Here is a 12,904-nt window from a genome sequence, read left to right as displayed (position 1 = left end):
TGTGATGTACTTTTACCAAAAAAATTGAATGTAAGTCAGATCAAGTCTCTAGATCGAACTACCAATTTTTAGTATAACCAGAAGACAGAGGAGTGTGTTAACTATACAACTGGGATAGATATCAAACCACATTGTGGAAACTGTAGGATAAAAGTCCAGTTTCTGCAGCAGATAAAGGGCAAGTGAAAAATTAAAAAGATACAGGAGGAGTCTACAGATGTATCACTCAAACATAATCTGTGGATCTTATTTGGATCCTGATTCAAGCAAACAAATTGCACAAAAAGACAAAAAGCAAAAAACCAAACTAAAATCTTTTATAGCATTTATGGGACTGTTGTAAATTTGATTACTGTGTGGATATTTGATATTGAGGAATTGTTTTTTTTTTTTTAAGAGATAATGGTATTAAGGTATGTTATTTGTATGTATGGTTTATTTTTTGTTTTTAAAGTATTCTTTTGAGTTGTATACTGAAATACTTACAAATGAAATGTTAAATTGCCTGGCATTTGCTTAAATCTCATTTGGGAATGTGTGGAGATCCAGATGAAATATGATTGCATAAATGTATAACATCAAAGTTAACTGATGGGTTTTGTGGTGGTTCATTATATTGGTTTATTTTTAGATATCTATTTGAAATTTTTTGAATAAAAAGCTAAAAAAGTTACAAGTAGACCAGTTTGTCTTTAGGTTAAGGTTTAGTTTTTCAATTTTTGCTACGTTGTTATCAAATTAGAAGAGTTACTTGCGTGGTCATGTTCAGGTCTTGGTCTCACTAGCTGTGAAGACTTTTTCTGAATGATCTAGTTCATTTATTGAGATTAAAGCCTTGGCGTCATTTTCATATGTTAATGTTTTGATAATAACTCACTGACTATATCAGTGTTACATCATATATTCTTGAAGTAATTTTTTATTGCTCATGTTGTTAGTGTGATGAGCAGTTTGTTTCCTAATGTACTTTTTTAATTTAATTTAATTTTTTTTTAAGATTTTATTTATTTGACAGAGAGAGACACAGTGAGAGAGGGAACACAAGCACGGGGAGTGGGAGAGGGAGAAACAGGCTTCCCGCGGAGCAGGGAGCCCGATGCGGGGCTCGATCCCAGGACCCTGGGATCATGACCCGAGCCGAAGGCAGATGCTTAACGACTGAGCCACCCAGGCGCCCCTGTACTTTTTTTTTTTTAAGATTTTTCATTTATTTATTTGACAGAGAGAGAGACAGTGAGAGAGGGAACACAAGCACGGGGAGTGGGAGAGGGAGAAACAGGCTTCCCGCTGAGCAGGGAGCCCGGTGCGGGGCTCGATCCCAGGACCTCGAGATCATGACCTGAGCCGAAGGCAGACGCTTAATGACTGAGCCACCCAGGCGCCCCTCTAATGTACTTTTTCAGTAGCTCTTTTGAATTTGTGAGTCTATTACAGTAATACAGTCTTATTTTTAACATAGCACATGCTTGAAGGTTCAGAAGATACCTGAATTTTGAAACATCAAGAGAGTATTCTGAAATGTTATAATCTAGTTTAATAACTTTCCCTTCATGTGCTGTTTTTCTAAATATATTTCTAGCTCTGGCTGAATTTACAGAAGCAGATGAAGCAATGGCAGAGCTTGCAATTGCTGACAATGTTTTCCTGTTCCTCACTGAATCCGTAGTGGTGTCAGAAAACTTCTATCAGGAGGAATTTTATATCCGTAGAGTCCATAATCTCATCACAGATTTCCTTGCACTTATGCCAATGAAGGTAGGTATAATAATGTAGGATAAGTAAAAAATAGTAGAAAATTTTTATGAAATAAACTGATCAATTCACTTTATGTTTTGGAAACTAATAAAATCTTTTATTGTAGACTATAATTTGACAATAGTTGTGTTACAGCTTTTGAATTAGTAATTCGTGAAAATGAAATAAGACCTGGTAATTGAGACTAAGCTAAAAGAACAAAATATTTGACATTGAGAATAGTTTATAAGGAGAGAGTAATAGTTAAATTACTATGCGTAGAAAATTGTTAATGTCATGATACCCCAGGGATCAATGCTTAGATTGTCTTATTGATATATTTATACATGATTTGGAAGAAGGCATAGTAGAAAATCTCCAGTTTTATAGATAATTGTGTAGACTCTTAATTATAGTATATAAATGGACTTCTGCATGCATACAGGTAATGTAATGGATTTAAGAAACAAATGCAAAGGCTACTTTCGAATAAAGAGTTCAAGCTGTAACTTTGATCCAAAAAGGGATTCTTAGAGCCATTTCAGAGAGTTTCTCCAGAGCATTTTTTTTTCGTGCAGTTTTGTTCCAAGGAAGCCATCAAAATGCGGGCAGGAAATAAATGAGGGCGTAAAGCTCTATGAACTCACTTTTTGTGTGTGTGTATTTAAAAAAAGCTCCCAAAGGACCTATACTTGTAATACTGTAGTATAGTTCTGCTACCATACCTCCTGAAACACGTAAGGCAAATGGAAAGACTACCTCAAGTGGCAACAAACGATCAAGGAGTGAAGTGCTTATTCATTATTTAATGAATTAAGTGTTTGTTGAGTTTCTCCTGTGTGCCACGTACTATACTAGAAGTTGTGAAGAAGACAAGTAGTAGACTCATTCCTTACCAATAAAGAATTTATAATCTAGTTGGAGAGTAACAGTGAATGAGAGGTATAGACAGTAAATTTATGGATTTATTTAGGCTAAGAATAGCTCCCTCAGGACTAGAATAGTCAAGGGATACTTTAACAGATAACCTGAACCCTCAGTAACCTCGAAGGACTTGATAGATTAATATCACAGAATTTTGGAATAGGAAGAAGCATGCTAATCCTTTCATTTTACATTTGCAGAAATGAAGTCGTAGAAAGGTAAGTCTTAAGTGTTTCCTAATCAGTAGTCCAGATGGGACTTAAGTTATAGAAAGATAATCATAAATGGCTTGAATAATATAAAGAGTGAATTCACATAATTGGAGTACTTTGATAGATAATAGGAGTATTTAGGTTATCAGTCTCTTTTTGAACGAGCTTTGGTTTGTGTGTATCAGTGAATTTGTCCTTTTTATTCAGATTGATTGGCATAAAGTTATTCCTAATATTCCTTTATTATACTGTTTGTGTCTGTAGGATCTGTAATGATGTTTCTTTTTTCATTCTTAATTTTGGTAATTTGCATCTTCTGTGTGTGTGTGTGTGTGTGTGTGTATGGGTGTGTGTGTCTTCTTAATTAACCTGGCTAGAGGTTTATCAATTTTATTGAACTTCCTGAAGAACCAGCTTTTGGCCTCATTGATTTTCTTATATTTTGTTTCACTGTTACTGATTTCTGCTCTACATTATTTTCTTCCTTTTTGCTTTGGGCTTAATTCGCATTTCTAATTTCAATTTATTAAGGTAGAAGCTTAGATTATTGATTTGAAACCTTTCTTTTTTTTTTTTTTTTAAGATTTTATTTATTTATTTGATAGAGAGAGTGAGAGAGCACAAGCAGGGGGAACAGTAGAGGGAGAGGGAGAAGCAGGCTCCCCGCCAAACAGGGAGCTCAATACGAGGCTCGATCCCAGGACCCTGGGATCATGACCTGAGCCAAAGGCAGACGCTCAACCATCTGAGCCACCCAGGCGCCCCAAAACCTTTCTTTTTTTCTAATACTAATATTTGATGTTACACATTTATCTCTAATTATTGCTTTAGCTGTGTCACATAAATTTTGATACGTTGTGTTTTCCTTTTTGTTCAATTTAATGTTTTTTAATTGTCCTTGAGACTTCTTTGATCAGTGGTTTATTTAGAAGTGTTGTTTAATTTCCAAATATTTGGGGGCTTCCAGGCATCTCTCTATAACTGATTTTAGTTTATTTTTGTTGTGGTTAGAGAACATACTTTATAGGATTTCAATTTATGTTAAATTGGCTGAGGTTTGTTTTATGATTCAGAATATGGCCTATCTTGGAAAATGTTCTATGCACACATGAAAGGAATGTATATTCTCCTGCTGTTCTATGGAGTATTCTGTAAATGCCCATTAGGGAAAGTTGGTTGATAGTGTTAAGTCTTCCATGTCCTTACAGATTTTGTATACTTGAGAGAGGAGTATTGAATTGTGGGTTTGTCCTGCTTTTTTTGTTTTGTTTTTAAAAGAGAGTAGTTTCTTCTATCAGTTGGCACGAATGTTATAAGGTGATGGTTCTCAGCCAGTGCAATAACGTCCTTCAGAGAGTGTTTGGGAAATTAGTGGCACCACTTTTCCTTGTTAAAATATCTTTGGTGGAGGAAGAATGAAGCGGGGGAAATAGGATAGGGAGACGAACCATGAGAGACGATGGACTCTGAAAAACAAACTAAGGGTTTTAGAGGGGAGGGGGTGGGAGGATGGGTTAGCCTGGTGATGGGTATTGAGGAGAGCACGTTCTGCATGGAGCACTGGGTGTTATGCACAAACGATGAATCATGGAACACTACATCAAAAACTAATGATGTAATGTATGGTGATTAACATAACAATAAAAAAATAAAAAAAAAATCTTGGTGGAGTTATTGGTAGAAGTAGGTAGTCCAGAGATGCTAAACTGTCCTGCAGTGTTCAGGATGATCCAACCCAGTGAAGAAATGTCCTGTTCAAAATGTCAGTAATGTTCCTTCTGAGAAATACTGTAGTTAAAACTCAACTTCTCTGTACTGGAAAATGCACTGACATTTTAAGATATTTTTAAATTATGGATAGTGGTATCACAAAATTCCTAGTATATTTCTTCATGTCATTAAAGTGGAGTAGATGTTTAAACAGTTTTTCTATTATGTAATCACTTTTAGACAGTTGCCTGATTTCAGTATTATTAACCTATATACTAAATTTCCATATTAAACTGTATGTAATGTATTTAATAGGTGAAACAGTTGAGGAATCGGGCAGATGAAGATGCTCGAATAATTCATATGAGTATGCAGATGGGTAATGAACCTCCCATTTCACTTAGAAGAGATCTGGAACACTTAATGCTCTTGGTAAGCCATTACACTGGATGGATGGTCATCTCTCCCTCCTTCCATTATTTATTCCCTAACTGTAGAAAATTTCACTTTTAATGTTTCAAATATACAAGTGAATTCCGTAAAAATGTAAATTTTCACTTAAAAGTAATTGTTGAGTTATAGGCATTTTCACCCAGTCTTTGCTTACACTTTGCAGATTGGTGAGCTATATAAAAAGAACCCTTTTAATTTGGAGCTTGCTCTCGAATATTGGTGTCCCTCAGAGCCTCTTCAGACTTCCACTATCATGGGTTCTTACCTTGGGGTGGCTCATCAGCGACCCCCTCAACGCCAGGTGAGCTCTTAGTTTTTCTACTTTTCTACCTTGGTATGATAATTGGGAGTCTTGAACCATGAACAAATGTTATTTCCTGATGTCATTGCCATTAACACAAATGATCTCTTGTGTAACTTAGAAATTTACACTGTTTTCTTTTCTTAAGGAAATTTGAAACTCTTAAATTTAAGGGTTTTTTTTGCAAGGAATACTTTTTTTTTTTTTTAAGATTTTATTTATTTATTTGACAGAGAGAGACACAGCGAGAGAGGGAACACAAGCAGGGGGAGTGGGAGAGGGAGAAGCAGGCTTCCCGCTGAGCAGGGAGCCTGATGCGGGGCGCGATCCCAGGACCCTGGGATCATGACCTGAGCCGAAGGCAGACGCTTAACGACTGAGCCACCCAGGCGCCCCTAAATTTAAGTTCTGATATGTAGTTAGCCTTTTGTAACATACTAGGTATGTGTCAAATTGTAGACAGAAAGGTGTCTAGTCTTTCTGTGTGTCATTTATTTGAATTTTATTGGTATTAGTATTAGTCTGTACTCAACAGGCATGACAGTAACCAATATACATCATTCTTTTTTCTTTTTGTCTTAAGATATTATTATTATTATTTATTTTATTTTATTTTTCTGAAGATTTTATTTTTTCATTTGTCAAAGAGAGAGAGCACACAAGCAGGGGGAGCGGCAGGCAGAGGGAGAAGCAGGCTCCCTGCTGAGCAAGGAGCCTGATGGGGGACTCGATCCCAGGACCCTGGGATTATGACCTGAGCCAAAGGCAGACGCTTAACTGACTGAGCCACCCAGGCGTCCCTAAGATTTTATTTATTTCTTTTATTTTTTATTTTTATTTTTTTTTAAATGTTTTATTTATTCATGAGAGTCAGAGAGAGAGAGGCAGAGGCAGAGGGAGAAGCAGGCTCCCCGCCTAGTGGGGAGCCCGATGCGGGGCTCGATCCCAGGACCCTGGGATCATGACCTGAGCCGAAGGCAGACGCTTAACCAACTGAGCCACCCAGGCGCCCCCATAAGATTTTATTTTTAAGTAAACTCTACCCCCAGCATGGGGCTCGAACTCACTACCACGAGATCAAGAGTCTCATGCTCCACAGACTGAGCCAGCCAGGCACCCCCAATATATACATTCTTAAGAAGTTGGGGAAGATAGGAGAGGTATAAGTACTAGAAGGAAAGGTTTAGAAGTTAGAATTGATGACAAAATGCCTATGAGTCAGTAGATAATGTAGGAAAAAGTCCATTTTCTATCCTATGTTAAGTAGGATACGCAGTCTCAAATAAGATGGATTGCAGTATCTATCTTCATATTTTTGGGATTTGCTGTTCTAGAAGCTTTCATGTCAAATAATTTTCAGTTATGCTAGAGTCTGGGATCAGATGCCTTTTTACTTCATTTCTTATATTTATTTTTCTCCCCATTTAAAAAATGTTTTGGAGAAGGGTTTATTAAAATTTTTTGAAGATTAAAAAAATCTTTATATTATGAAATGCTTCAGGCATTTGGAAGAAAGAATAATTATAATGAACACCCAACATCTCAATTTAATAGCTGTTAACATTTTGCCTTGTTTGCTTCATCTACTACTGCTATTTTTACTACTTTGATTTTGCTGGAGTACATTAAAGTAAGTTATAGACAGCATGACATTTCCCCTTTTACTAGGTAAATAAATATCTCTCAAAAATAAGGATGTTTTTCTACATAATTAGGAAATCATTTATACCTAACAGATTTAACAACGATTTCCAGAGATCTGTAACATTTTCAGTTCTGAATTACAACCAATGAGCCTCAATGTCTGAATAGTATTTTTGTTATTAGATTTAAGGAATAAGCAAGATAAAAGGAAAAACTAAGAAGTGGATTTACAGAACAGGAATGTAGGAATGTGGTACTGGCTGAACACAAAACCGTATGTTTAGGTTAGCATACAAAATTCTTTCAGGTTCCTAGGTGTTCATACTAAATTTGACTGGGATTCATGAACCCTGGGTTCCAAGTATATCTGACTTTGTGGTTAATTTTAGAGGAATAAATTTCTTCCATTGCTTTACATATTTAAAATGTGAGTAGTCTTATGTTCTGTGACATTGAGATGTTTTAAAAAATAATTGTACTTTATGTTCATAAAAATATTCTATAATTGCATTAAATTGCTAATGACGATCTTGAAAAAATTTTTCATAAGTAGAATACCAGATTATTAAATTAGAGCATTTAGTTTTAGTTCATATGTAGTCTTTATTAGTTAGTCCGTGCTACCTAAAAGTTAAGATAAGCTTTATGTAAACTATTGGTTTTTCCCTATTTCAGGTTGTCTTGTCAAAGTTTGTTAGGCAAATGGGTGACCTATTGCCTCCAACGATTTACATTCCTTATTTGAAAATGCTCCAGGGATTGGCCAATGGGCCCCAGTGTGCTCACTACTGTTTCAGCCTGCTTAAAGTCAATGGTAGTAGTCATGGTAAGAAAAATCTGGATGTTGTCTAAGTTTGTTGTGACATTCTTGAGTTCACTATCCCCCTGCCTATTAAAGAATATTAGTTATTTGTGCTAGGTTCTACCAGCTGTATACATTATTTTTATAATAATGGGAAAGAAGCACATTAGTAGCTTTATGCGTTAGTGATGGTCTCACAGATTGGGCAGTTTTACTGTTTGCTTTATAAAATATAATTCAGTTTAAGAAATCAGAATTGATACATAAAAACTTTGAAGAACCCATCTGGTACTCAAAACAGAATATATACCCTGGCCACATGAGTTTGATTTTTTAAATTCATGTTCATAAGTACTTGTTTTCTAAATTTCTGTACTTACAGTTTCTCTGTCAACCCTCCCAATTTCCTCATTTAATTTTCAGACTTGAGTCTGGTTAAATTTGCAACACTGCAAAAGAGAAGAGAAAGAAATAGTTATTAAGCATCTGTTTTGTTAGGTAGATATTATTACTTTCATTTTTACATGTGAGGAAACAGGTTTAGAGAAGTAATTTACCCACGGTCATGAGGAGGAGCAGGATTGGAACTGAGATCTGCCAGCACTAAGGCCAGTGTTCTGGCTACTCTGTCAAGGCCTGTTTGTAGCGTAATTTAAAATCTAGACTGCACTTACCTCTCTCTCTGGGAATTTAAGCTCACATTTAGGAATTATCTGATGGGGAAAGTAGTCCTACATAATTACAGCACAACACAGAGAACTCTTATGGATATAAAGCAGATAACTGACACCCAAAGTAATTTGCCTTTGCACTTACATGGGCACCACCCATTCTTAGCCCTGAGGAAAAATTAATCCAGAGTTTTAGTTTATAGAGGAATTCTAACCCTTTTATAACACATTCCTTAATTCAGACAACACACTCTACTTATCTAGGACAAAGGCAAAGTTTATTGCTTTAAATTTATTTTCCTCCCTCGATTTCCAAGCACATCCTTAGACATTCTTGAAACAAAATTCTGTGCTGTCTTTACAGTTGAAAATATTCAGGGAACAGGTGGCAGTCCTGTTTCCTGGGAACATTTCTTTCACTCCTTAATGCTTTACCATGAGCACCTCCGGAAGGATCTTCCGAGCGCAGATAGTGTCCAGTACCGTCACCTTCCTTCACGTGGCATCACCCAGAAGGAGCAGGATGGATTGATTGCTTTTTTACAGCTCACCTCCACCATCATTACTTGGGTAATTATCATCCACAGCATGTGAGAGCATAATTTTACTTGTTTTCTAGCACAGGGGCATTTTAAGGAACTCCCAAATTTTCATGAAATGCTTGAAGTTTATGAGTGATGAATTTTGCATGTATAGAATTCCGTTTTTAAGCTCTGTGTTTCTTTACCTTCAGAGGGTGTAGTAATGGTAGCCCAGCTTATTGCTGTCAGCTAGTGGGAAAATAATAGCATATGCCTGAAAGAAAATAGAAGGGCAAATACGAATCAGTTGTGACTGCACATCCTTCTAGAAGGTTTCCTAACATAGGTGTGGATATGTGTGTTGGTGTTATGTATACATAAAGAATATATTTTTTATTTATTATTTTTTAAATTTATTTTTTAATGAATTTATTTTTTTATTAGAGTACATGTACGAGTGGGGGACAGAGGGGGCAGAGGGAGAGATTCTCAAGCAGGCTCCACGCTAAGCACAGATCCCGAAGCAGGGCTCAGTCTCACGACCCTGAGATCATGACCTGAGCCAAAATCAAGAGTTGGATGCTTAACCGACTGAGCCACCCAGGAACCCCAAGAATATTTTTAATTAGAAAGAAAAGTTTTTTACTAAAAAAAAAAAAGAAAGAAAAAAAAAACCAAGAAAAGTTATTTACTGGATTACTTTTATTCTCTCCTTACACCAAACCATCTTACCCCTCACTATCAAATTAGTCTTTATAGGAAACATGAGTTTCATTACATAATTTCTCTACTTAGAAACCTCTTCTAGTTGTTCTATTATTTCCTAGAGCAAAATTGCTTACTGAGACATTCTGTCTTAAGGACAGGAATAGTGTCTTCTAACTTTTTGGCTTTTCTAGGAGTGCTTAACATTATTATTATTTTTTTTTTTTTTAAGATTTTATTTATTTATTTGACAGAGAGAGACACAGCGAGAGAGGGAACACAAGCAGGGGGAGTGGCAGAGGGAGAAGCAGGCTCCCCGCGGAGCAGGGAGCCCGACACCGGGCTCGATCCCAGGACCCTGGGATCATGACCTGAGCCGAAGGCAGACGCTTAACGACTGAGCCACCCAGGCGCCCCTTAACATTATTATTAAACATTAAAACATAAAGTTAGGGGGCGCCTGGGTGGCTCAGTTGTTACGCATCTGCCTTCGTTCAGCTCAGGCATGATCCCGGGGTCCTGAGATTGAGCCCCATGTCGGGCTCCCTGCCCAGCGGGGAGCCTGTTTCTCCCTCTGCCTGCCACTACCCCCTGCTTATGCGCTCTCTCTCTGACAAGTAAATAAATAAAATCTTAAAAAAACAAAACAAAACTCATAAAGTTAGTAGTTATTTCTTGTTGAATTAAAATGGAATGGTATTGGCACGCCTGGGTGGCTCAATCAGCTAGTCAGCTAGCTCTTGATCTCTGTTTAGGTCTTGATCTCAGGGTCATGAGTTCAGGCCCTGTGTTGGACTCTACGCTGGGTATGGAGCCTACTTAAAAAGAAAGTGGCATTTGATGCCACATATATCTTCATTTTTTTTCTCAAAAAACTAAAAGGTATTCATGTATTATAGTAAAGAATATACTACATTGTTTCAGAAAGGATTGCAAGTGCTTAGGTAAGATTTATGTGACCTTGGCAGACCATTTATCTCATATGGATTATTTTCCATACTTAGAGCTATAAAAGTAATTCTAAAAGGCTATTTCTACCCTGTTCCTTACATTGACTGAGCTGTAATTTGATTTGATCCACTGGTACACCTCAAGCATAGCCATAGGCTTATCTTTGTTTTAGTATGTATCAAGCCTATGAATACTCAGTATAAGTGCTAGCAATTTAGATGATTGCTGGTCATTTTTCTTAGCTTTTAAAGATGGGAAAGTCTCTCTTGTTCTTTTTGTGTTTGATTCCCAGAGTGAAAATGCTCGTCTGGCACTCTGTGAACATCCTCAGTGGACGCCGGTTGTGGTGATTCTGGGACTCCTGCAATGCAGTATCCCCCCTGTTCTCAAAGCAGAGTTGCTGAAGACCCTTGCAGCTTTTGGAAAATCCCCTGAAATTGCTGCTTCCCTTTGGCAGTCGTTGGAATACACTCAGGTAGCATTACAAGCTCTCTTATTTATTACAGTTTGGAAAGTGAGGCTTGATAATATGGTAGAAGCAAGGGCATCCAGTTTGCAACTTACAGTATGCCATGAACTTCCCAGTTAATGATTTAGTACCGAGCCAGTGGTTTAGAACCGAGCCATAGCATCAGAAACTAACAGGCTTAGGTTTTTCTCTTAGATCAATTGACAGCTTCACTAGGTTACCAGGGATAGGTTCTTTTCTCAAGACTTTGTTTTTCAGTGTCTGTGAGATATTTATAAATGGACAGAATTCTTCAACTCTGTCTTTAAGACCAGGCTGATGAAAGCCTTCAGACATTATTTGTACTCATTAAATGTGGGGAATACCAGTTTTTCTTTTCTGTTGCTTCCTTTTATGTCCTCCTGTCCCATCTGAAAAGAACAAAGTATCTCTATTAACTTTTATTTTTTTAGATGTAAGGCCTATTGGAATTTTTCTGTGAAGGTATAGTTATTCAGTATATACACTAAGATTAAAAAGGAGAATAAGGTTGTGCTTTACAGAAATATCTCTAGGAAAATGGTTAGGTGGAATATGTGTTTGTCTAAAAATAATAAAACGTATAGGAACCTGTGATTCTAACACCATTTTGAAGCAGTGAAATGTAATTTTCTAATGTGTGTCCTGAAGATGTAATGATACTTTATAAGAGCAAAATGCAGGGAGCTGGTGTGTGCAGGGAGCTGGTGTGTGCCCTTAGGTTTAGTATTAATACTTCATTTTTTTCACTTATGAGTGTATCACCACTTAGTGTTCTAAGTGTTCAGTGTGCTCCTCTATACTGAAAATGAAATATGATTGGGTTTAGACATTTTTATTCTTAGAGCAAGACTTGTTTTTAAAGGATCCTACCTGATAGTATATTTTCAGCTTGTAAGAGTGGTAATAACATAACATTAAGTGTAGTTGATTATACCGTATACTGCTTATGTCCCTAGCAAGGTCAGATCAGAACATCTTAACTCAGAACTTTTGCCCACACAAGAAACCTATTCAGACCTGTTCTTAACAAATTTAATTATTGGTTTTCTGGTGCTGATTGTAGGGCTGGTCTTGAACACTGGTGAGATTTCGTCCCATAAATCCTCTTAAGATTTATTCCTAGAATATCTCAGAGGAAATTTGCTGCATATACTTCTTGTGTGCACTTAGAAACTACTAGTTTTTTGAAGCCCAGATAATCGAAGGTTCTACCTGAATCCCACACAACTGCCAATGAAAGTCCCATCAGACACTTCTCAGTTGTGCTTTCTGATCAGCATCAGAAGATACATGTATGTGTTGCGTGAGGAATATGACTATTACATTGCAGAGCCACTACTTTTCATTGAGGAGTGGGGGATGTTCCTAACATCTGTTTTCTTACTATTTTAAGATACTGCAGACCGTAAGGGTTCCAAGCCAGAGGCAAGCTATTGGTATCGAGGTAAAGTTTTCCTTTTTCTTTAAATGCTCTCTATTCATACAGTCACATGGTGAAAATTAACAAAAATTGTTCTTAACCCTGTTAGGTTCCTATAATTTTCAAATTTAATATAATTTCATTTGAAGTGTTGTCTGGTCAGTGTTGAAATGGAGATGAAATTTTTCGTGAGAGGAACCAAAATACTCTAGGTTTCAAAGTTGGGTAAGGATGTTACATGGCAGCCATCCAAGCTGAAAGTTTGCTTTAAATTCAATTTAATTAGGTTACTTGGGTCAACCTGAAGTGAGAATTTACTTGTTTTAGTTTCTTTTCTTCTCTCTCTACGCTCCCCCTCTCTTTTTC

The 12,904-nt window shown here is 36.8% G+C and overlaps 1 protein-coding gene across 1 annotated transcript; it reads left to right on the top strand.

Moving 5' to 3' along the window:
* Positions 1–1,558: 1,558 nt before the first annotated feature.
* Positions 1,559–12,637, top strand: LOC145718786 (nuclear pore complex protein Nup205-like). Its single transcript, XM_081810299.1, has 7 exons — positions 1,559–1,755; positions 4,896–5,012; positions 5,197–5,334; positions 7,654–7,804; positions 8,816–9,021; positions 10,921–11,103; positions 12,512–12,637. The coding sequence occupies exons 1-7, from the start codon at positions 1,612–1,614 to the stop codon at positions 12,620–12,622; spliced, it is 1,050 nt and encodes a 349-aa protein (XP_081666425.1). The 5' UTR covers positions 1,559–1,611; the 3' UTR covers positions 12,623–12,637.
* The last annotated feature ends 267 nt before the right edge of the window (positions 12,638–12,904 follow it).

The sequence above is a fragment of the Leptonychotes weddellii genome, unplaced genomic scaffold (assembly GCF_054177405.1).
Source record: "Leptonychotes weddellii isolate Sample4059 unplaced genomic scaffold, ASM5417740v2 HiC_scaffold_2189, whole genome shotgun sequence".
NCBI lineage: Eukaryota > Metazoa > Chordata > Mammalia > Carnivora > Phocidae > Leptonychotes > Leptonychotes weddellii.
This window is presented reverse-complemented; position numbering and strand designations above follow the sequence as displayed.